Source organism: Mastigoproctus giganteus, chromosome 4, assembly GCF_048544385.1.
Source record: "Mastigoproctus giganteus isolate SK-2022 chromosome 4, ASM4854438v1, whole genome shotgun sequence".
Lineage (NCBI taxonomy): Eukaryota > Metazoa > Arthropoda > Arachnida > Uropygi > Thelyphonidae > Mastigoproctus > Mastigoproctus giganteus.
The window spans coordinates 200,304,224-200,328,045 of record NC_143578.1 but is presented as its reverse complement, the minus strand read 5'-3'; the positions used below and the strand labels follow the sequence as shown (position 1 = coordinate 200,328,045).

The 23,822-nt window shown below is 35.6% G+C and overlaps 1 protein-coding gene across 1 annotated transcript in view; it reads left to right on the top strand.

The window, feature by feature from the left end:
- The window catches only part of cm (AP-3 complex subunit carmine), a 136,772-nt gene that overhangs the window by 75,170 nt on the left and 37,780 nt on the right, over positions 1-23,822 (top strand). Inside the window, exons 7-9 of the mRNA XM_090371985.1 lie at positions 5,163-5,236; positions 8,711-8,816; positions 12,512-12,670. Of these exons, the coding sequence (XP_090228111.1) occupies positions 5,163-5,236; positions 8,711-8,816; positions 12,512-12,670 (339 nt within the window). The remainder of the gene's footprint in view (positions 1-5,162; positions 5,237-8,710; positions 8,817-12,511; positions 12,671-23,822) is intronic.

Here is a 23,822-nt window from a genome sequence, read left to right as displayed (position 1 = left end):
ATTTATTATTATTTTATTATTATTATTTATTTTTTTATTATTATTTTATTATTTTTTTTTATTATTATTTTTTTTTAATTGGTCTCCGTTCAGGAAGCTCAGGCGACCCTGACGGAGACCTGCCAGAGAATAATGGGCAGCCTGGCTACCTCCTAGTGGTGTGTGCGGGCAACGTGGGGTTCCACCAGGGGCCCTGCGGCCAAATGCCAGGACACACAACAGAGCCCAACACAAAACTACACATTCAACACACTACACTTTTTCTGGCATTTACAGTGTTCTGTATTTCTTCACAGTGTACGTATGGCGCAGATGTGGGAAACCACAGGTGGCGCCCGACCCTAACACTATGCGCCTCTCATTTACAGAGCTAATGTGTCCAGACACGAGTTAGCAAGGTTTGTGCAGTGGCAAGAAGATGGCTACGCGCGTGTGCTTACTAGAAGTTGGTAAATTGGCCAGCACACATTGGTTTACGATGGACAGTTGTCTTCAAGCGCGTGCCCTTGCGCCGGACACGGGTGTCTAAGTATGATATGGTGTTGTCCGACTCTAGCTCGATGGTGAATTTTATGAAAGGCGACAGAGAATTGAGGTGGTCTAAGATTCGGTCACCTGAATTTCTGGGGATAACCACGAACACATCGTCCATGTAGCGACACCAAAAGGTAATGGAATCTGGTACATTTGTAAATGCACGACCCTCTGATTCCTCCATCGTGATGTTTGCTGTAACCGAACTAACCGGGGAACCCATGGCTGTGCCGTGTACTTGTTAGTAAATGGAATCGTTGAACATGATTGCACCGTCTGTTAAGCACAGTCTGAGGGCAGCGGAGATATCGTCTGGTGTTAGTTTGGTTCTGCTGCCAAGGGTTTGGTCATTATCTAAGAGTTGCTTTGCACATGTGATGGCAAGTTCTACTGGGATGGAGGTGAAAAGTGAAACTACATCAAATGATGCCATGATTTGATCTTGTGAGATGGATATGGTTCGGATCCATTCTATGAATTCACTATTGTTGGAGATGGTGTTGGTGGTCTTGCCTACTAGAGGAGAAAGGAGCCCTGAGACGAACTTAGCTAATTCATAACTCGGTGAGCCACAACAGGAGACAATGGGTCTTTACGATGTTAAGACCCAAAAAAAAAAGAAAGGAAATGAACTGGAGGATAAGGAAGGAGGAAGCAAATAAGTAGGAAATAGGAGAAAAGAAAAAACAAAGGATAGAAATCGTGCCAATCTGACTAAGAGAAATGAATAACTCTAAAAGGCAGATTAGTGGAAATGAAGTTTATAAAGCAAAATTAAAAGTGAAGGATTGAAGTGTTTAAATGCTAGGGTAAGCTGGGTTTGTAATTACCCAACCTGAGAGAGAGTTGTTAGTATTATTATTATTAATTCTTCTCCTTATTTTAGCTTTGAAAATCTTTCTTTATATTTCTACTTAGCTGTCCTTCCTGCCTCTAAGGTTGCATCATGCACAGTAAACATCTGAGTCTACCATACTTACATATACTTTAAATTCTTACTTACAGTTGTTTTTACTTAACTCCTTGTTAGTATAGCACTTAAAGATATTTGTTTATATTCTTATTTACATGAAGAAAAATCCACCTACACAGTAATTAATATCATAAATGTTATTTATATTCTCATTTATGTTAATTATATATATAATGTAAATTAAATTATCAACGCATTAAATTAAGAATAATCTAGCAGAGCGAGTAATCCAAGCATGATCCATTTACAATGAAAATCATTGCATAAAGAAACAGTGAAGATAGGAAGGGAAAGAAATTAAATTAAGAATAAGGGTGTTGCAGAAGGAATATGGACTCAATAATTTGAAATTCATAAATTAAAAGTCAAATATGTCAAACTTACAAGCTAATTATGAATAAATTAGAATGGTGCTCCTTAGGTAGCAGTAAAGCATAATAATATGAAATATTACTAATGATAATACTAACAACCAACAACAGCATAACCAGTATGTGAAAGAAAAATAAATTAAAACAGCAACTATTCAGTCCCATCTCATCAGAAGGCCATAAAACAACAGCAGTCAACTGAATCACTGCATTTCAAATGTTAAACAAATCAGTGCATCACCACAACTGACAAATAATTTATCAGCATGCCAGGGCAATAGATATGCATAATGATGGTCCTTATGCAGTTAAAAATAAAAATTTAGTAGCTAAGATCTCTTACAATGCAAAGCCAAACTTAAAAGAACAAGAATATATAAGAAATGAGAATACAGTCCATACAGTTTATATATATATATATATATATAGTGCATGCATGCATATATATAATTTGTAAAAAGAAAACAGAGTGTGAAGGAAAAAGTATAAATATCACAGAAAAGATTAGAATTAAGGTAATTAAAAGAATTAGAAGGGAAGAGAGACAAAATCAAAAATGGACTAAGAGAAATGATCATAGCACTACCCGTAAGGCTGATAATTCAGCCATAGAGTTAAAAAAGCCCATAAAAGCTTCTGTACCTACAGGAAATGCCTCTCAGCTCTGATTGGAACTATCTCCCAACTTCGGTTGCTGATGAAAATTGAACGCAGACCATTTCCACTCAACATGAGAGAGCAGCCGTTCTAGCCACTGTAATGCCACAGGACTGCTAAGTTTCTTTAGTATTTATGACAACAGTTAGCATATAATAGGGTCCATTTATTCAATAAAATTGGAATATACACTGGTTGATCATTTAATATGTGGAATGGACCTATCTTAAGTCATGTCCAATGTCTGCCAGTGCTATTATCTTTTCAAAATAATTTCCTTCAAATTGTATACACTAGTATTTAGATGTTAGATGTATCTAGTGTTGATGAACTTATTTGTAGAAGCATTCCCAGAAGCTGTGTCTTGATAAGTCTTTGAGAGTGGGTATTATGACTTTTTGAGTTTCCTCATCTGAGTCATAATGTTGACTTTTCAGTGCAGTGTTCAATTCAGGCCTTCATTGTCCAGGCTGTGGGTTGTCAGCCACAGATTCTGGACAAACTGTGATGCATTTGTGCCACTTGAAAATTGCAATTTTCTTCAAACCCTTGTCTTTACAAGCCTCTAACATTTCTCTCAGTTTCTGTAGCAAATACTTCATCAGATACATATAGCCAAACATTGCTTAGTCTTCAAATCTTTCATTATGTAGCTCGTCACAAAGCAATTCACACTAAAAGCACATAATTTAAGGCCACTTTGCAGCTATCAAACAACGTTCAAGAACTTGTAGCTGTGTCAGTGTATTCGTGAACATACACTGTCCTTTCATTTGTTAACCATTCACCAAAACTTGAGTGGTGGTACGATCACACTGCGATTCCATGAATTAAATGATCAACCTATGCATTTTTCAATTCACTGTTGTATTATGGTTGTATTATGACTGTGTGTTTCTGCCTGGATTCAAACATGCAAATGCAGCCCCCCCTCAAAATATGGAATTGACTCATTTTTTATTTTGTCATTCTTCCTTTTTTAAGCATGAAAAGGTGTAAGTTCTTTTTGCCATCCTTGAGAGTTGGTGCCCGGATGCAGCTCCTTCCAGATTTCTATGTTTAATATAGCCCTGTTCACGGTCAACTCTATGTTGAATTTTCTGGCTGAATATAACACATTACAAGGTAGCATGAGACCTTCATTAAGAAAAGTCTAAATCAAATTTTTATTATAATTGTTCATCAGAATTCATCAAAAATATTATAATTGTTTAATTAAAGTCTCTCTCTCTCTCCCTCCCTCCCTCCCTCCCTCTCTCTCTCTCTCTCTCTCTCTCTCTCTCTCTCTCTCTCTCTCTCTCTCTCTTTTTTTCTCTAAAGCCTCAACTTTTTGGAACTCATTAGGCTGCTGCCTTAGATATGCAAGAACTTGTGCATTATGGTGCAAACTGGCCCATGGTTAATTTTCATTTCATTTTCTATAAAATTTTAAGTCACATATTTGTCTTTGAGGACTAGCTGTTGCACTTTAGCCTAAGTGACAAAGTCTGTGGCTGAGATAGGTCTTCCTTCTTTTGGGTCATCATGTATATTGCTTTGCCCAGACCTGAACTGTGTTTTACAATTTTTCAGTCTGATATGATTGGCAATCCGCCCCATATCAGCTTCCTTTGCCTCATGGATTTTTTTTGCTTCTTTGCCTTGCAAATGAAGAATTTTTATAATAGATCAGACCTCAACCTTCTCAAAGGTGGTATCCAGCATATTACCTTTCACAGGTCCAATTTAGTAACCAATGGATCTAGAGGGGGGGGGGCATCAACTTATGTACTAATGGGGGGATACCGGTAGTATATATACATAATATCAAATCCTAACTGAGATATTTCTAGGTAAATGCTTATTGACTATCCCTTGTACCTCCATAAGCATTGCACATGAATTGTCTCTAGCACTTTCATTGCCACCACTTATGAAGTCAGGCGCCTCAGTAGCCAGGTGGGAAGGAGCAGCAGTGCGTAGCACACGCTTCTTGATTAGACTGGGGTTCGAGCCCGTCACCACCAAATACAGAGGATGCGGAAAGGTCAGGGAATGACCACCGCATATCCCGGAGCAATATGGCCTTAGTTGCTAATGCTCCTAAAAAAAAAACAAAACAAACAAACTTATGAAGTCTCAATAATGTCAACCACTTCCATCTAGAAAATGACTTGTCTGTTAGCTGACAAAATAACATTACTAGAGTGTCATTCAGCTTAAGTGTGTGGTTACTTTTCATTAATATTGAAAAGCAGTCATAGAAATTTGAAAAGTTTTTTTTTATTAAAATTTTATCCAAATTTTTAAAAAAAATTTTATTGACTTTAATTAAACTATGTATAAAACCTACAATAGACAGCTGAAGATAAGTTTGTTGTTTAATAAAAAAAATAGGGGTTGATTAAAGAAATAATTTAATGAGATAGGAAAGTTCATTCTTTGTATTAATTTTATGCATTTACTACAAATGTATCTCGAGCTTAATCATTGAATCTACCAATGATGGATGTTCATTATGTTCCACTATCCTTTTAGAATTTTACTGGAAAATGTATCTTAAAATGTGTATATTTTATGTAAGGTATATAGATACATATTTCTGTATCATTCTTCTAATGAGGAATACTTGATCTTTTCATTTCTAGTCAGAAAGAATTTTGTCATTTGTTCCACCTGATGGTAATTTTAGACTCATATCTTACCATATAGGATCACAAAAGTAAGTATGTAGTTTAACATTAAAAAATTGTATTAAATTTTTTGTTATTCTCAACAGATCTAAACAAACTGAGTACTGTGGAAGGCCCATTCCTTAGATAACATATATAAAAAAGTCTGTTGTAATAAGATTTAATAAAACCTGACCAATTTGTTATTAAGCTGAATCATTTTACTTATATCCATAAGTGAAATGATTTCATTATAACAAATATAGTGTAAAATTTAGTGCAATTAAAAGAAAAAAATCACTGATAATGGCCAAAGAAATCATGTTCATTTAGACTGTTTTGAAGTATTTTTCATGGAAAAATGCTTCACTTCATATTGCTATAACTTAATCTACCATAGTATGTGATGGATTGTATTAAGATGTCATAATATCAGGTGCTCTCTCTCTCTCTCTCTCTCTCACACTCTCACTCACTCACTCAAAGCTTCTCATATCTGACTCAGTGGTTGGTTTTATCTTATTAAAATTGCTTTTATTTTAATCGAGGCTGTGTTGCCACAGTTTTATTCCTGTAAAAATCAAAAAAAAAAAAAAAAAAAAAAATTCATTTAATCATTATAACATTTGGTGGTTTCCCCTTTCTCTCCTCTTTAAATATATTCACAGGTTCCCCTTTTTTATATATATAAAATGTATGAGTTTAATTATATTCTAGTTATACCTAGAAAGGTTTCAGCATATGATATTGATTGCTCACAGGTTGTTTTTTGGAACTCATATACCATAAAAAAAAAAAAATGCAAGATTAGATATATTTAAATTCATAAGGTTATTTACAGTTCTTTGCAAAGACAAAAAATCTGTTAACTGATTAGAATACATCTTTCTCTTATATCAGGGGGGGAAAAAAACGAAGTTGGTTTCATTGCATTATATTCTAATTCAGTAACAGAAATTAAGATAACTATCCAAAGACTAATTCTGTTTATAGGGAAGAATCTTTTCAGAATAAGCCTCTCTGAATCAGATATGCACAAATGTAACAAACTACCATAGACATTAAAAAGCAGCATAATTCATAATTTAGTGTGTAGGGAAGGGATAATGCCTGTGACACAGTATTGCAGTTAGAAATGTTAAATAAATTTTTTAAGTTCAGTTTCTTCACTATTATTTTAGTAGGATTTTGGGTTATAAATACCACTTATTAAGTATGGAAATCTTAATTCTTACAGTTGTACTAAAAGTTTGGTTAGAATTGTTCCAATAAATAATAGTACCAATGTGGAGATAAATTTCCTGTTTTGAGATTACCATAAATTTTACTCTTCTACTTGAAATGGAAGTTCCTGCTCATTTCCATTAACAAAGGAGTTATTTTTTAAAACATGAATTTCTAACTGAACTTTTATCTATTTATTCAATTGCACTGTTCAAAGAAAGGCCCCCATGCTTCAAGTTTGGGTTATAGAATTAGGTAACCAATCAAAATGAGTCAATAAAAGTATATTTTTTCCAGCCAAAGAATTGGAAGTAATTTCCATCAATGCCAACAGCATCCAAGCACCAACAACTTTTTTTTTTTTTTATGTAGAAACTGTTTTGGCATAAAACAGTTCTACAAATAATCATGTTTCCCCACCTTGTCAAAATTGGCTGTGGTGGAAGAGGAAGTTCAGGTTGCATATCTCTGTAAATAGCTATACATATGACTTTTATGAAAATAATTTTTTACACAAGAAATAACTTATTCACTTCACAAAATTGTCCCAGATTGTTTCATGATGTCTAATAGAATATCCACAGACAGAAAAATGTTAGATAAGCTAATGTTTAAGAGCATACTGTACTGGTAAACAATCCTATGGCTGTATTTTAATGTAAAATGACTGTATTTTAATGTGAAATTTAATTTTTAACAGTGTGAACTTTAAAAAAACTCCCATTTTTTGGGAAGCGCTAAATCTGCTTTGGCCCTAAAAACTCTTGTTTTCTTTTTATTTACAAATCATGATCTCCACCTTTTTGAAAGTTAAAAGTTGGCTGCTATGCAACTGTAGGGATAGTTTTTTTTTTTTTTCTGAATCATTCTTGCAGTGAGGTTTGCGATTTCATGTACAGGAGTGTTACTCCTCTTAAATTTATCAGTGCAAGTCAATTTGTGATTGCAGCTTAGTTTAAATGATCTGTCTCTTTATAATATTGTTAAGCAGTTATAGTCTGATTTGGTTGTAACAGTTCGAAAGGAATTATGTACTTCATATTCCAGTATATTCAAAGCATAACCTTTTGTAGACGACCGGGCTAGCCGAGTGGGTAAAGTACCTGCCCGGCAACCCAAAGGTCGCGGGTTCGATTCCCGCCTCGGGCTTGGATCAAAGTACTGCAAAAACCTTGGGAGGTGCAATATGGCCACAGAAGTCGATGCGCCAACAACTACCAAATCAAAAAAAAAAAAAAAAAAACCTTTTGTAGATATAGGCAAAAGAGATTAGATGAAATTTTTTAACGTCTGGAAAAGTGGTAGATTCGAAGAAAACTTCATTAAATATACTTTCAGGGTAGGTAACAAATCTAACTGCTGACTTTTGCAATGACTGTTCACATATAAAATTCACCATCTCCACTCACATTATGTTCCAGGCTCACAACATTGCTTGTCCTAAGAGAGAGAGAGAGCGAGCGAGCTATTTATTGTTTACCATTCTGTACCCTTTCAAACTTATTAAAAGTAAGTATGCAAATGGTGGTATGCGTTTTATTGAGTCTTTGAGCAATTTTTTTTTGAGTTTTAATTCTACAACTTCAGTGCTGTTATCACTTCACTCATTAAAATGAGGTGAATTGACTAGATCAGAGCTCCTAGTTCAGCACTACTTTGAAACGTTAAGACTACCAAATATGCAAAGCCTTCTCCATGAAAAATGCAAATAGCTCTACAAGACATCAGTCAGCATCCAGGACAGTCACTATCAGGCTTATTAAGTACTTCAGCATGTAAATGTTATTTATTTTATTTTTTTTGAATTGTTAACCGTAGTTTTATCTATTGAGGAAGAGAACTCACATTATGTAGCTATTTTAAATTTTAATGTAAAGTTAGTTTCTATATTGTAACAAATTCCTCCTAGTTGTCAGAAATTCAGAGTAGTGCTTTCATTTATGTTAGATCAGGCCTGCATTACATTTTTCCTTTGGCTAGAATGTTTGGTTATGAATGCAACACAAACCATACTGTTACGTTGCATCAGTAGTTCTTGAACCCTTTTTAAATTCATAAAACACATTATACAGTTATGTATAAGCTTCATCTATCTTTAAAGGACATTCCAATTCTGTCTTCAGTTATTCTTCTGCAACCAAAAAAATCATTAAAATCATGCATCTCTTTTTGATGTGAAGATATTTTTTCAAGACTTAAGATGAATGCCACTTTATATCCAGTCTTATGTTATTTTAAAAATAAAAAATTGGGAATTTATTTAGCATATCAAAATAATTTCTTTTCTGTATTGTTTTCAGTATGGTAGCCATTCCATTGTATGTAAGACATCACATTTCCTTTAAAGAGATTAGTGGGGGAAGATTAGACATTACAGTTGGACCAAAGCAAACTATGGGGAAAACAGTGAGTATCATTGACACATTCTCTCATTTTTCATATTTTGAATAGATGTTTATCATTTAAGAGTAGAGTGGCCTATGTACAATCACCATCAAGTGCCTGCTACCTAATATAACATTAGTTCTTCAACAACCACTTCCAGTTCTTTAAGAAAAACTATAAAAGAATGTCATTAAACAAAATTCTGCTGTATCTTGAAAACAGAGCAAACATAATGTAAAATCAGTGTGTTGCTGGAAGTGTATTTTTGGTTTCATCATTAAATTTTTATGTGCTTCTTCCTCTTATATCATTAAAAATAATCCAATAATAGTGAAGAAACTTTTGAGGGTATGAGTCACTGTTTAAACTTAGAAGGAAGTGGGTTCTAAAGACTATACCAAAGTGGAGGCAGTTATTGCATGTTTCAAGATATGCATGAATGAAGAGTAACTCATTGTAGCATAATGGAACCTGAAATTTGTAGGAAAGAAGAAGAGGAACTTACTTTGGTTGAGCAGGAAGTTTCGTTAAAGGACACTCATCAAGGATTGTAACTTTTACATTACTTTTTTTCAAGTGTGGCCTAGCTGTGAAATTGCCTTCACCACTGTTGTGCGTAATTCTTCATAATTCTCTTTTAAAATAAGCTACCATCACTGAGGCAGTGAATTTTGACAGATTATTTTAAAATCTTAAACCAATTGGCTTGTCTGTGGTTTAGGCCTTGAGTTCACAAGATAGGGAGAATACAAGAAGCAGCACTGTATTTAGCAGTCGCAGACGTGAATCACAGTCAGTCAAAGCACACATACTTATGCACTGCTGTGCCTTAGCTGAGTGCTGAGGTGTGAGGGTGCATAAGTACATGTACTTTGAATGACCAGGGATCAAGCCCACAACTGCTAATTCATGTATTCTCTCTATCTTGTGAACTCCTGACCATGTAGTCTTCCAGAATATAAACAGAAAATTTATTATTTATTATATACAAGGGGATTCAAAAAATATTTGTATTCATCCAGAAGTAGTTGTGATAGAAAGCTGAAACAAACACTACTTATTACACTTTTTCACTATAGTCACCAGACAAAATGACACATTTTTTTCGCCTCTCCACAAGATTGTTTTGTAGAAGTCCTCTGTTCTTCAAACCATGACTCCGCAGCAGAAATCGCCTCATTATCAGCAGCAAAGTGTTTTTGGAAAGAGGAAGAAATCCAAGGATGCAAGGTCAGGGGAATAAGCAGGAGGAGGCAATATTTCAAACCCATATTCATGAGTACACCACCACAGCATGCAAGGAATGCATTGGCAGTGTAAGGTTGAATGTGCAACAGCACCAGTCTGGGAACTTTGTTATTACATCTCATAATCTCTTGTTGAATAAAATAAAAGCAAATATTTTATTTTGAATTCAGTAAAATTAGTAAATCAAAGTATGTTAATATAGTAATGTATACATTTAATGGATAATTTGTTAAGAACACTATTCCTCCCCATTGAAATCAGAGGTACCAAATATATGTCAGTGTCATGACCTGTGTGTAAAGCTGACTGCAGACTAAGATAGAATTGTTGCATGTAATATTAATATGGTGCCCAGAGAGCATCAACCAGTATTGCCACAACAATTGTTTGATGTACCCTCTGGAACTGGTCTACGCATTCCCAGAGGTCCGCGTACCCCAGTTTGGGAAACGCTGCTCTACTGTAAAACAGCCAGAAGGGTGAACTGGACCAAGTTTCGTGAATATCTGAATACAATTTTTAATGGAGATGACAAAGTAATCATTATCACCTTGACAGCAAAAGAATATGTTTTTCTGGTTCAATATCATTTATATCAAGCGATGGCCTACTCGACGAAAAGAAAACAGACAGGAAGAACTTCTGTCCCATGGTGGTCTTCAGCACTAGCTGAATTGAGACAACAAACTCAAGCACGAAAAGCATACCAAAGGAATAGGCATCTATCGGACGCAGACAATCAGGCTTTGAAAAATGATTACAGAGACTTGAGGAAGAGGTACCATAAAGCAATTGCTGATAGCAGGCAAAATTGTTGGCAACGTCTGGTGAAGGAAACAGGAAATGCTGACCCTTGGGGTATAATCTATAAGCTTTCAAGAAATAAACTTTTGTGTGGTGAAATTTACAACACGATAATTAGAGAGAATCAAGAAACTTCGGACTGGGAATCTACAGTCGAAGGGATAGTATGTTCACACATATCAGGTAGCATGTTCACACATATCAGGAAAATAGCTCATTGTTGTTAAAACGAAAAACAAAAAAAAGCAGGACAGAACTGGCTCTTCTTGTGTAACTGGCACTAGAAACTGGTCAGGGTTGGAGTAATATGCATAGTGTCACATTGGTCCAAAATATTCTGAAAACTGTCCATGCAAGTCATTATTAGTTTAGGCTACAATAGCAGGGGAACAGACTGTGTTCATACTCTATTGCTGTGTGATTGAGCCAGTGAATCATGGATCTCTTCATGCAACAGCACCAGGGTTAACAAAAAAATCCAGTCCATGTTCCTGTTATGTCATGCAGATGATATATACTACAGAGAAATCATGAAGAAAACATGAAGCTGGATCCATTATACTTAGTATCACAAGTTGGTGAAGTGAGAATGTATGAGGCACTCGAATCCTGCTACCCATGCACCAACACCAGTATAATAACCAAATGTATTCCATCATAGTAACCCACAAATCCTCTATTTGCTTATTGGGGAGGGGGTGCACTAATAGCATAACATTATCCTCTCAATTTCTCTGGTGTGCATAATCTTTGGATTTTAATCCGGTGGAGCAGTGTTTCCAGTCAGTACCACACATGTCATTGATGATATTTATAAATATATATATATATATCCTACTGCAAAGATAGGTGGAAAAACTAATTAGCATTTACAAAGCTTAAGAAAACTGCATTATTTGCTCTAATGAGTATAAAAAGGCCCAGAATCCCTGGCTTTAATGCATTTGTAAGATCAACAAATTTTCAGAATATCTTGTCTGTAACTTGCATGTATTCTATGTCACGTCTGTTTTACTGACAATGTGACAGTAAACCTGACAAAAAACTATGCAACTCTTTCTTTGGCTCAGATGATTCAGCCAGTGTTATGAGCCCATAAAAATTTCTCCTCTTACAGTAGAAACTGAACCCAGACCCTTTCCACATTGGCGCCTCCGTAGCCAGGTGGGAAGGAGCAGCAGTGCGTAGCACACGCTTCTTGATTAGACCGGGGTTCGAGCCCGTCACCACCAAATACGGAGGATGCGTAAAGGTCAAGGAATGACCACCGCATATCCCGGAGCAATATGGCCTTAGTTGCTAATGCTCCTAAAAAAAAAACCAAATAACAACAGCCTTTCCACATTGTATATGGAAGCAATCAAACATAATCACAACACTAGGTGTGAATAGACTATTAGATGGTAACAGCCTATTTACACCTAGAGATTAGATGGCTGATAACTATCTAATCTCCAGTAGTTGAGAGACACTGTCATATCGGTATGGTTGAATGATCATCATTTTGGGGAGTCCATGGTAAGATAAACTGCTGCAGTTCTGGTGGTCCTACAGAATACTAAGGTAATGTTCTTAATAAATTGTCCACTGTGTGGTTAATCTATAGTTTATTTATTCAAGATATAATTTTTAAGAAACTCAAACTGTTATCTCAAATTATGTAGGTTGAAAATGTTATTCTAGAAATTCCAATGCCAAAGAGTGTACTTAATATGACCTTGACCCCAAGCCAGGGGAAATATTCCTTTGATCCAGTCAGTAAAGTGATGATATGGGAAGTAGGCAGGATTGAACCTGGAAGGATGCCCAATTTACGTGGTTCGGTAAGAAGATTTTTTTTAATAACTTCACATGCAGATTCTCAATCTTTAGATGCATGCTTATTTGCTTATCAGGGCAGTGGTTTATTTAAAAAAATTTTTCATTGTACTTGGTTGAATATCTTCTTTTGTAGTAACATATTAAAATTTTGTGGACACAAAAAGTTATCTTTTATGAAACAAAGTTGTAAATACCTAAGAAAGTTCTGTATCTTATTCCCAATAGTCAAGCTGTCTCAAAATATATAACTTGTGCTTCTAAAGTGAGAGAACAATAGCCGACTGGGCTAGCCGGGTGGGTAAAGTGCCTGCCTGGCCAACCCAAAGGTCGTGGGTTTGAATCCCACCTCGGGCTTGGATCAGAGTAAAAAATGCAAAAGCTTTGGATGGTGCATAGAAGCCGATGCACCAACAACTAACAAAAAAAAAAGAGAGAATGATATTCACTGTGAAATTTCATGCTTTATTACATAATAAAAACAAAAAGTGCTCATGAATAAAGTTTGTTGCTTCTGCATTCATTATGTAATGCTTTTTATTAACCTTTTCATGAATATATATATATATATATATACATACACACACACACACATAGATCTATGTTTTTCATATGTGGGCTTCTAAATCTGAATTTTTTTCAAGGTAATTTCAAGTACATTTAAAATTATTTTAAAATTAATTTCATTACTTTAAGCAATTTTAGCTTAAAGGCAATTCACTAGTGCCTATTTTAATATATTTATTATTTAAATCATCGTTACCTTACTTTTACTTAATTATGGTTTCAGTTGGAAAAGATACTTATTCTTATGTCACAGGATGTCATGAATAACAGGGGGGGGATTGTCATTTACTATTCACCTGTGAGTTACGGTCTTTTTCCTTGTACTTGTTGTCACATGTATGCAGAACTTTCTATAGCCAGTGGTGATTCATTTTTGTGTGTTAGATGCAGGGAGTGCAAAGAGGTAAAATTAAAACTCGGTGTATGTACTGTTAGATGAGATTGTATCTCCTAGAATGCAAATGATATATATACATTGTTATGTTTAATTAGATGTCCTGGAGAAAATTCAAACTGAGAGCTCGACAGAAATCAAGGCTTCTGAATCTATACTGAGCAACGTTTTCCCAAATTTTGCACCAGGAGTGAATTTTTCAGTGCAGAATGCTCATCTTTAGTCCACAGGAGGTAGCCTTACCAGGGGATTCGATTTAAAGAGAAACTGGAAATATATTCTGTAATAAAGACAGGTGGAACAGAACCAGATTATATCTGCCACTGGCTACTAATGCATAAACAAAGTGATGAATTGGTAAAGAAATATAAGGTCATTCTGGAAAAATGTTGCAAGAATGGACAAAATGTTCTTTTGCCTATAATTCTGCTTATACCTAGACATGACAGGAAGGAATGTAAAATGAAAGCCTTTTCAATTAACTCTAAACTTGAGGGACTATGTGGGAAAATTTTTCTGATCATCAGCCATTTTCAATCCACTGCAGGATGAAGGCCTCTCCAGCAACTTTCCAGTTCTTTCTGATTTGTGCAATGGCCATCCATTTACTACCCACAAACTCTTGAATTTTATCTGTCCATCTCCGTTGTTGTCTTCCAGGTTTTCTTCTAGCTCCTCTTGGGTACCATTCTGTTATTTTCTTAGTCTGTCTGTCATGTCTTCAAGCTGTGTCCTGCCCAAGACCATTTTAGTTCTTTAATTTTGATAAGAATGTCCTTAACTTGAGTTTGCTGCCTAATCCATGTGCTTCTCTTCTTATCTAACAGTCTGATTCCCAGTATAATTTATTCCATTCTTTGCTGTGTAGGTCTCAGCTTCTCTTCCATTCTTTTAGTGAGTACCCAAGTTTCACTTCCATAAGTCATGGTGGGGAGTATATATTGGTTCATTATTTTGCGTTTCAGACAAATTGGGATATTTCTCCTCAGTATGTGACTATATTTCCTGAATGCTAGCAATCCAAAATTCATTCTTCACTTGACTTCCAGCCATTTATAATTTCTGTGGCATACTTTCTCATTGTTCATCATTACTTTTGTTTTAGCCATATTCATCTTTAGTCCAAAATACTTACTAACTCTGCATAACTGATTAAGATTTTCCTCTAATTCTTTGGGATCGTGGTTCAATGTCATCTGCAAATCGTAATTATCTAATAGTCTGATTCCCAATATAATTCATTCCATTCTTTGCTGTGTAGTTCTCAGCTTCTCTTCCATTCTTTTAGTGAGTACCCAAGTTTCACCCAGTGAGTACCCATTATTTTGCGTTTCAGACAAATTGGGATATTGCAACTATTGACTTGTCCCAGATAAGTATATGACTCCACCTTTTCAATTATTGCTCCTTCAATGATTATATCCATTTCTGTGGCATACTTGCTCATTTTTAATAATTTTTGTTTTAGCCATATTCATCTTTAGTCCAAAATCCTTACTAACTCTGCATAACTGATTAAGATTTTCCTCTAATTCTTTGGGATCGTGGCTTATGACCACAATGTCATCTGCAAATCATAAATGGTTTAGGTACTCTCCATTCTGCAACCAGTCTAATCTTCTGAAAGCTTCCTCAAGGGCAGCAGTAAACAACTTTGGAGATATTGTGTCGACCCCTTTCTCAATTTTAAATTTGCTACTGTCTTTGTCTAGTCTAATAAAGGAGGTAGCATTCTCATATTTATTCTTCAAAATCATATATGGGGAATCTGTCTTATCTTTCCAGTGTCCGAAACATTGCCTTATGCTGTATGGAGTCAAATGCCTTTTCATAATCCACAAATGCTAGGCATAATGGTTGTTTATATTCATTTGCTTTCTCCATTAGCTGTGATATTACGTGGTGATCCATAGTTGAGAATCCTGTCCTAAAGCCAGCTTGCTCTTTCAGTTGATTCTCATCAAGTATTCTTTCTAATCTCTTAGTAATGACCCTTGTGAACAACTTGTAGATGTAGGATAACAAGCTAATTGGCCTATAATTTCCAATTTCTGATTTATTTCCTTATGCAACAAAACTGTGATTGCATTATTCCACTCCTTAGGCGTCGCACCTTTTGTAATGCATTTTGTGAAGTCTTGCCAGTTTTTGTGTCATGTCTCTTCCTCCCAATTTTAACAATTCTACAGTAACTTCATCTTCCTCTGGGGCTTTCTGATTCTTCATTTTCTTCAATGTATGTTCTATCTCATCAGGAAGGATATCGGGCATGTCATATGTGTTGCTAATTTGCGATCCATCTTTCCCACTGCTGGCATCACTCCTCATATAATTCTCTATAGTAGTTTTCTGCTATTTAAATTATGCCTTCTCTGCTATTTATAAGTACACCATCGCTATTCTTCAGTTTCAGTATCATTTGTCTTTCTGTATTACTGCTCATGGCTGCTGATTTAAGTCCTTTGTTTTCCCTTAATGCTTGTTCTACTTTTCTTGTGTTAAATCTTCTTTATGTCCTCTCTGTCTCTTTCTAATGGCTTTGCATAACTAAATATACTCAATTTTCTCCTTGTCAGTGTTTATCTTGCTCTTCATTTGTTGCCTTTGGTTCATCATGACAAGTGTTTCTTGACTAATTTTTCCTTCTTTGGATTCCTTTTTACTTATAGGTTTCTTGGGCTTTATCACTTTCAGAAAGTTGTAATATTCCTCATCGATATCTTGGTCCTGAGCAGTCTGCAGAAGCTTAAACTTGTTCTTAAGTGCCAGTACATACTGCTTTTTCTCCTCTTCTGTTATCTCAAAGACCTTTGTATTATTTACCCGAGTCAGTTTTTTTCCTTTCTTTTCTTACATCTATATCAAGTGTGCATCTTACCATTCTGTGATCACTTCCAACATTTACCTTGTTCAGGACAGTAACATCATTCATGATATATCTTCTGTTAGTAAGGACGAAGTCGATTTCGTTAGTTGTAATCCAGCATGGCCATCCTTAATTAACAGAAAATTTTGTTTTGTAAAGATGGAATTGACTTGAACAGATTTGGTGCAAGAGTTTCTGCTAGTGTCATTGAGGAACCTTTAAGGGTTTAGTGACATGCTAATTTGGAGGGTTAGGGAAGCCACTTAAATACGAGTTATTCTAGTGGCCCACTAACCTCCCGAAACATTGAAACAAGTTCAAAAACGACCAGCATGTATCAGGGTTGTAAAAAGCCAAAAGTTGCAAAATTTAATTTGTTTATATTGTAAATAAACTGAAGAAATTTATTTACAGTAATAAATTCTTTTTAATATTTTCAATAAATGCTTTTTAATATTTTCAATAAATGCTTTTTAAGATGGTCAATCAATGCAGATATAATAGGAGTAATGGAGACATGGTGCCATCCACTTTTAGCCTTTTACAACCAGGAGAGAGAGGAAAGGTTGGAGGGGAGGGGGGTATGCTTCTTTAAGAAAAGCTCTAAAAGTGATCAGACTGTATCCAGAGTCAGATCAGAATGGCCTGTTCTTGTTAACAGGAGAGGCTGCTGCTTCTACAGGAATGGCATACACTTAAATAGAAAGGGTGCATGAATAATTGCTGATGCTATTGAGGAAGTGTTAGGTGGGTCGGAACTCTGCTAGCTTGGGGTGATACATAGACTAATAGATTAACAACCGCAGGCAAAAGCGAAAGTGATTTTTGCGCTGCTTCTATTGGAACATGCAGCAGCCTAAGAAACAAGATACTGGAGATTTCAAAGCCTGATGTGGATCATCATGGAACAGTGAAATACATGGGCTGTTAGGGTAGCTAAGAGCAAGAATAGGTGCATGCATACTTGCATGTACACCAGTGCTAGGAGCAAAGTAAATAAATTTGATGAATCTGAAGTGCTGGTCAAGTAATCAAATGCAGACATTGTGCTTATATCAGAGACGTGATGTCACTCATATATAAGGGATTTAAATATGGGGAGTACAATGTATTCAGAAAGGACAGACAAGACAGGAGGGGGGGGATTATGCTGTTAGTTAAGAAGCACATAAAATCTAAGGCAGTGCATCTAGTTGATATAGGTGACAAAGCTGAGTCAGTTTGGTGTGACATAAACGCTGGGAAAACAAAAATGAGAATAGCAGTGAGTTATAGGCCTATGACTGATGACTACAACTAAAAACTGTACAGAGAAATAGAGAAGGTGAGTAAATCAGAATGTCTTATAATGGGGGATTTTAAATTTCCAGATATTGATTGGAGTGGGTTGGTCACCCACAGACTAGCCACACTTTTGTTGCTTCCTTGGATGACTGTTTTTTACAGCAGCATGTTAGAGAGGCAACAAAAGAAAGAGAAATCAATATCCGTAATCTGATTATCAGCAGTGATTCTTCATGCATTAAGAATCTGCAGATAAAAGAACCACTAGGTGCCAGGGTTCACAGTGTATTGATGTGCGATTTACTTTTTTTTTTTTTTTAATGGAAATCCCAGACACGAGAGATATTTAGAGCCTATAGTACTAGTACTTAGTACCACCAGTATGGATTCACTGACGGAATCCATACTGGCAATCGTTGATCAGACAGAAAGTTTCTAGGTAGTTTAAGAGTTGGCAGTTAATTGATTTCTCCATTACTTTAGAAAGAGTACAAGTAATTGCAATGGGACAATAATTGGATGGGAGAGATTTGTCACCCTTTTTAGGAACTGGCTGGATATGAGCAAATTTCCAAGCAGAAGGAAAAACACCTTTGGAATAAGAAAGTGAAAAAAGGTGGCAAGGAACAGGAGTAAGTTCAGGAGCACATTTTGAGAACAAGTGGAAAAATACCATCAGGACCTGGAGCTTTCTTGGCATCAAGATTTGTGAAAATCCTTTTGACGGAAGACCACAGGAGGCATTGAATGCAGCATGTTGGAAATGGTGGGAGGTGTTTTACCAAGATCATTAATACACGAGTTGGAAGAAAAATGGGATGCTAGCAGGTCAGCTTTATCCTTGGCTGAAGTGACAACAGAACCATCTGGTTTGACAGAGGTGGGAGCAGAGATGGGCAAAAGTTGTGGCCAATAGCTTTGGCAAAGACCAGAATGCTTGGCTACCATTAGGGCAAGAAGCAAGTTTTCTACTCTTAGCCTGTTCAAAATGTAGTTTGGACTGATTAATAACTGCTTTACAATTGTTGCAAGCTTTGGTGTAGGCAGAAAATGAAACTGAATTATTGGAAACAAGCCAATTACGATATGCAACATTCTTCTTCTCTTGAACAGCCATAGCACATTTATTGGAAAACCAGGGTTTAGATCAAGGACAAGATTTTAAGGTGGAGTGTGGAATAAAGGATTCCATTCCTGCAAGAATAATTTCACTGACAGGATCGGACCAAATTTTAACATCAGAAATTTTGAAACAGTAATCCGACCAAGGAAAAGAAGAAAAGAAATCACGCAGGTCATCCCATTTTGAATTCTTGTAATGCCAAACAATACAAGGTTGGGAATAGCCATGAGATAAAGGCTGCATTGGAGAAGAGATAATCACCAAGTTGTGATCTGAGTTGCCTAAAGGACCACTTCGACTGTGTACTTAGAAGGGTTGAAACAACACTCTTTAGGTGTTGGCTTTATGGTTAGGATCGTCCGGTATTCTCGTAGGTAAATGAACAATCTGTGCAAGGTCATTAGTAATTGCAAAAGCCTCAGCATCTCGACCAGCTGGCTCGGTGTGACTAGAAAACGGAAGCTAGCTGGAGTCGTGAACATTAAAATCACCAAGGAAAATTACCTCAGTGTTAGGGAAGTTGGGCTGGAGATAGTCAAGTTGCAAAGAGAGGAAGTCAAATAGCTCCAATTGATTAGTGGAGTTGGGAGGATGGTAGAGGCAACAGATGAATTTGTCACAATGAGGTAGAGAGATTTTAAGCCAGAGAAGATTGAAAAGAGGAGATTCCAAATGAACAAGTCTGTGACAGGGAATAGTGGAACGGACTTTTGAACAAGTACCACCTTTGAGGTGAAAGGAATCATACAGCGAATAGTTTGGGCAACTGAGATGAGCAGTAGTTGAATCAACCGATAACTGCGATTCTGTCAGAAAAAATACATGGGGTTTGGTAGACTGCAAGTGGAAATGGACATCATTGAGCTTGGAACTGAGACCACGTATATTTGTGAAATGAACTAGGAAGTGTTTGGGAGGTTTAGATCTTTTTGCAGATAAGCTTACTCTATTAGTTTGACATGCTGTATGAAGTAGTCCAATTTTTGGATATGGTGTACACATGGTAAGAATATACCCAGATAACGTGGCCTTGACAATGCCCCCCCCCCCCCGCAACGACATTCCAGGGGTGCCATGTAATTTGGGTTTAAGTTACTTAAACTTATTATTTTTTAATTTATGTTAATTTCATTATAAAAAGGTGTACAGTATCTTTTTAGTTTTGTGGTGATCTATAATTGATGTTTACTTAGTACCTCTATATACAGAATAAAATTATATACTGTATATGTATAATTGTATTGTGAAATGTAATTTTTATAATTATATTATTGTAATAAATATCATATAACATATATTTTTTAATATTATATTTATGTGTGTGTGTGTGTATATATATATATATATATATATATATATATATATATATATATATATATACACATACAGAGAGAGAGAGAGAGAATCGGATCTAACAGGCAGAAAATTGAGTAGGGGTGCCATTATTAAAAAAAGGTTGAAAACTGCCGGGTTACACCATTGGACATCTTCTGAACAACCTGAAAGCATGTGGGATTTCATCAAAAAACTCCCTGACTCTTAGTGCTGATAATGCACTTGTTGTGATAGGCCTAAAAACTGGAGTAGCAAGAGTATTAAAAGAGGAGTTGTGCACTTGGTGGTAATAAGCTGTTCTTGTCATCGTATTAATTTGTTTGCTGAAGGGGGGGAAGCATGCCTTCCTGTGAAGGATGATGAATATTTGGTAGACATTTATGAATGACTATCTAGAAAGGAATGCTAAGAGGATATATAGAATTAAACAATTTGAACTGATCCATGCCATTGCAGTAAAAAAGATTTTAAAGCATGTACATACATGTTGGTTAAATGTATAACTAGACTGGTAGAACAATGGCAACCTTTGTCTCTTTAAAGAAGTTTAGAAGTGGTGAGAAAAGCAATATGAACACTTTTCAGAGAAATTGCATGGCACTGACACAAGTCAGCCACACACTAACAATTGCTTCTTATTAGTGTACAGTGTACTTTTTGAAAGGAGAAAAAAGAACTGAATTGGAGACTTCTGGTGAAAGCAATCCTAAACAGGCCAAGCAAGCTTGGCCTGTTCTAGCATTCTAGGCGTGTTATCCTCACTCATAGAAAATTTGTTTATGCTTCTCTGTTCTGGCTTGAATAAAGAAATTTGGTTGTTTTAAAACTTACAAAGCTTTTCAATTTAATGTACTGCTCATCAATGGGTTATTGCTCCTAGATGTGTTGGAGTGTTGTGTGAAAATTTATTATACAAGCATTTTTTTTTTTAACTCTTCCACTTCCATTTTGGAAACCAATTACCATAGCAGACTAAACCAGAAGGATGCTACTGACTCAGTCATATTTACTGCCAAGGTTGTGGAGAATCTAAAACAAGAGAAGATTTTGGTTTTTTTTTTGTTTAGTGATGAGAAAGTACTTTTAAGTGATGTACAAATTCCCATTGGAAAATGTTCTTATAAATGCTGAAGTAGCACAAATTTCATTATTTTGAAATTTTTTGTGGACAAGTTTCCAGCTGTTGGTGTCATTAAAAATAAAGAAGTGGATCAAGCAAGAGATGTTTTGCAGCATTAATTCTGTCACTTTCAGTGTCAGAACCTACAAGATGCTATTATGAAAGAAGAAATAATTGATATACTGACAAGTATACAAGGAAGTGTGAAATATAGCAGATGATCCCAAGTTATTCTCACCAGCATTTTAATAATTCCTTGTAGCAGTGCTACAAAGAATTATTAAAAATTTGAAATCACATCTCTTTCTAGAAAGCTTTGAAAATGGACTGTACAATATAGTGCCATTGTTATAAACAGAACTTTGATTCAACATTTCTGAAGAGGTGCAAAGCTGTCAACAATGTTGTTCTTGAAGCAGTCTCAATCAGTTGATATCTAGCAGACAGTCCAAAGCAAAATCCACAGATAGAAATATTCCAGGCAAGTTAATGTTTTAAGAGCATACTGTAATAGTAGTCCTATAGCTGTATTTTAATATAAAATATATACTTTATTAGTGCCATATGGACTTAACAAAAACCTTTTTCCAAAAAATCTTTTTTGCTGTGAAGTCCTGCTTTTTTGGGGGGGAAAAAACTCCTGTTTTCTTCCTGCTTAAAATTGCTTGATCTTCAGTTTTTTTAAAGTCAAACGTTGACACTGATTATGGCATTCAAATTGTTGCTGGCAAAGAACTTTGCTCTTTGACATTGACTGAAAAACTTCCCCCAACCATCACATTGGTGCAAAAATTCACAGTGAAGCTTGCAGGGGTTCACTGTAACTGCAAACATCTATAGCAACTGCTGCCACTCAAATTAATTTTTTTATTCATCACTAAATAAAACTTTCTGCCACTCTTCTTCAGATCAATGCTGGTCTAATTTAGTGCACATAATACATGCTTACTGATTTGTTTAGTGAGCATCAGCTTCTTAATTGGATGACATGGTTTTAGATCTGTTCTCTTCAGCATTCTCCTTATAGCAATACCAGTTGTTTTTATTGCATTTACTTCTTTCCACTGTTTGGCAAGACTTTGGGAGTAGGCAGATCTGCCTTAAGTATAGATATGTTGAAGTTGATTACCTCCTCTTGCAGTTGATGTGCTAGTTGTTCCACATTTGCCTACTCTTCCACTATGAGCTTCTCCCATTTCTGTCATTTTCTTTTAATTACTGCCTAACTGTTGCTTTGTGTACACTACACCAGCAATTTCAGCATTTCTTTTTCCATGTTCCTTCAGCCTTAATTTTACTAGCTTTTTTAATTTTTGTAAATTCGAGTAGTTGCTGTTATCTATGTTTTGAAGTAAAAGTAAACATGTTTATAGTAGATGGTAGCACAAAAGTAGCTTTGAAAATTGGAAGAGGAGATTTTAGCTGTTAGTCTGAGTTTGTTCCTAAAAGCCAAAATTTTCTGTAATTGAAATCCAGAATGTGATAAAATTAATATTAGTATTAAAATGGCATAATGATCTAGGTGAACAAACTTATTCTGCATCTGCTGGGGCGGGAGGAACATTATTCCCATCTTCAAAAAGTGCCTACTCAAGTCTTAGGAATTTTTCCAGTCTTCTCTTTCTTAGCCATCCTTGTAGGCGATTTATTTCCAGTGCTGCACAAGCTATAAAAGTAAATAAACTTCATTAAAGTCTTGTCTACTGTTCTGCCCTCAGATTTTATAGTTGTGCTCTTTGATTCTTTTCATACTTATCAATGAGAATATTCCTCCCTCAGTCATTTTACTAATCCCCCTCAGGGCCTTATACACTTCAATGAAATCACCCTAAGTTGTTTAGTTACTAAGCTCTGCAGACCACATTTTCTATGCCATTTCTCATCAGTTTAATATGTAGTGCTCTTCACATCTAGTTGCCCTGCATTTAAAGAAAGTTTCATATCTTTCTTTAAATTCAGCCTCCGAAACTGGACATGACATCTCAAGTGTGGTAACACCATAGTTTCATAGAGAGAAATAATGGCTTCCTTTCCTCTACTTGCAAAATTCTGATAAATCATAGAATATCATGTGCCCTTCCTGCCACTTTATTACACTGTAAGTCAAATTTGATGACCTTCTTTTTCATAATCCCTAAGTCTTTCCCATCCAGAACATCCTTTAATTTTCCCATCCTCTCTCTCTCTTTAATCTAAAAACTACTCTTGGGTTTCTGTTTCCCAATTGCAATACCTTACATTTTGTAACATTAAACTTTAAATGCTATTTTTCAGACCATACTTGCTATCAGTCCAAATTTTTTTGAAGCAGCAAAGTCTGACTGATTGTTAACTACCTTCCCATACTTTAAGCTGTCAGCAAACTGACAGCTTCCCTGTATTCCCTCATCAGTATCACATAGGAAAATAAACAAGAAGTCTGAGCACTGATCCCTGAAGATTTCATTTGCTAGTCTAGTCCACCTTGA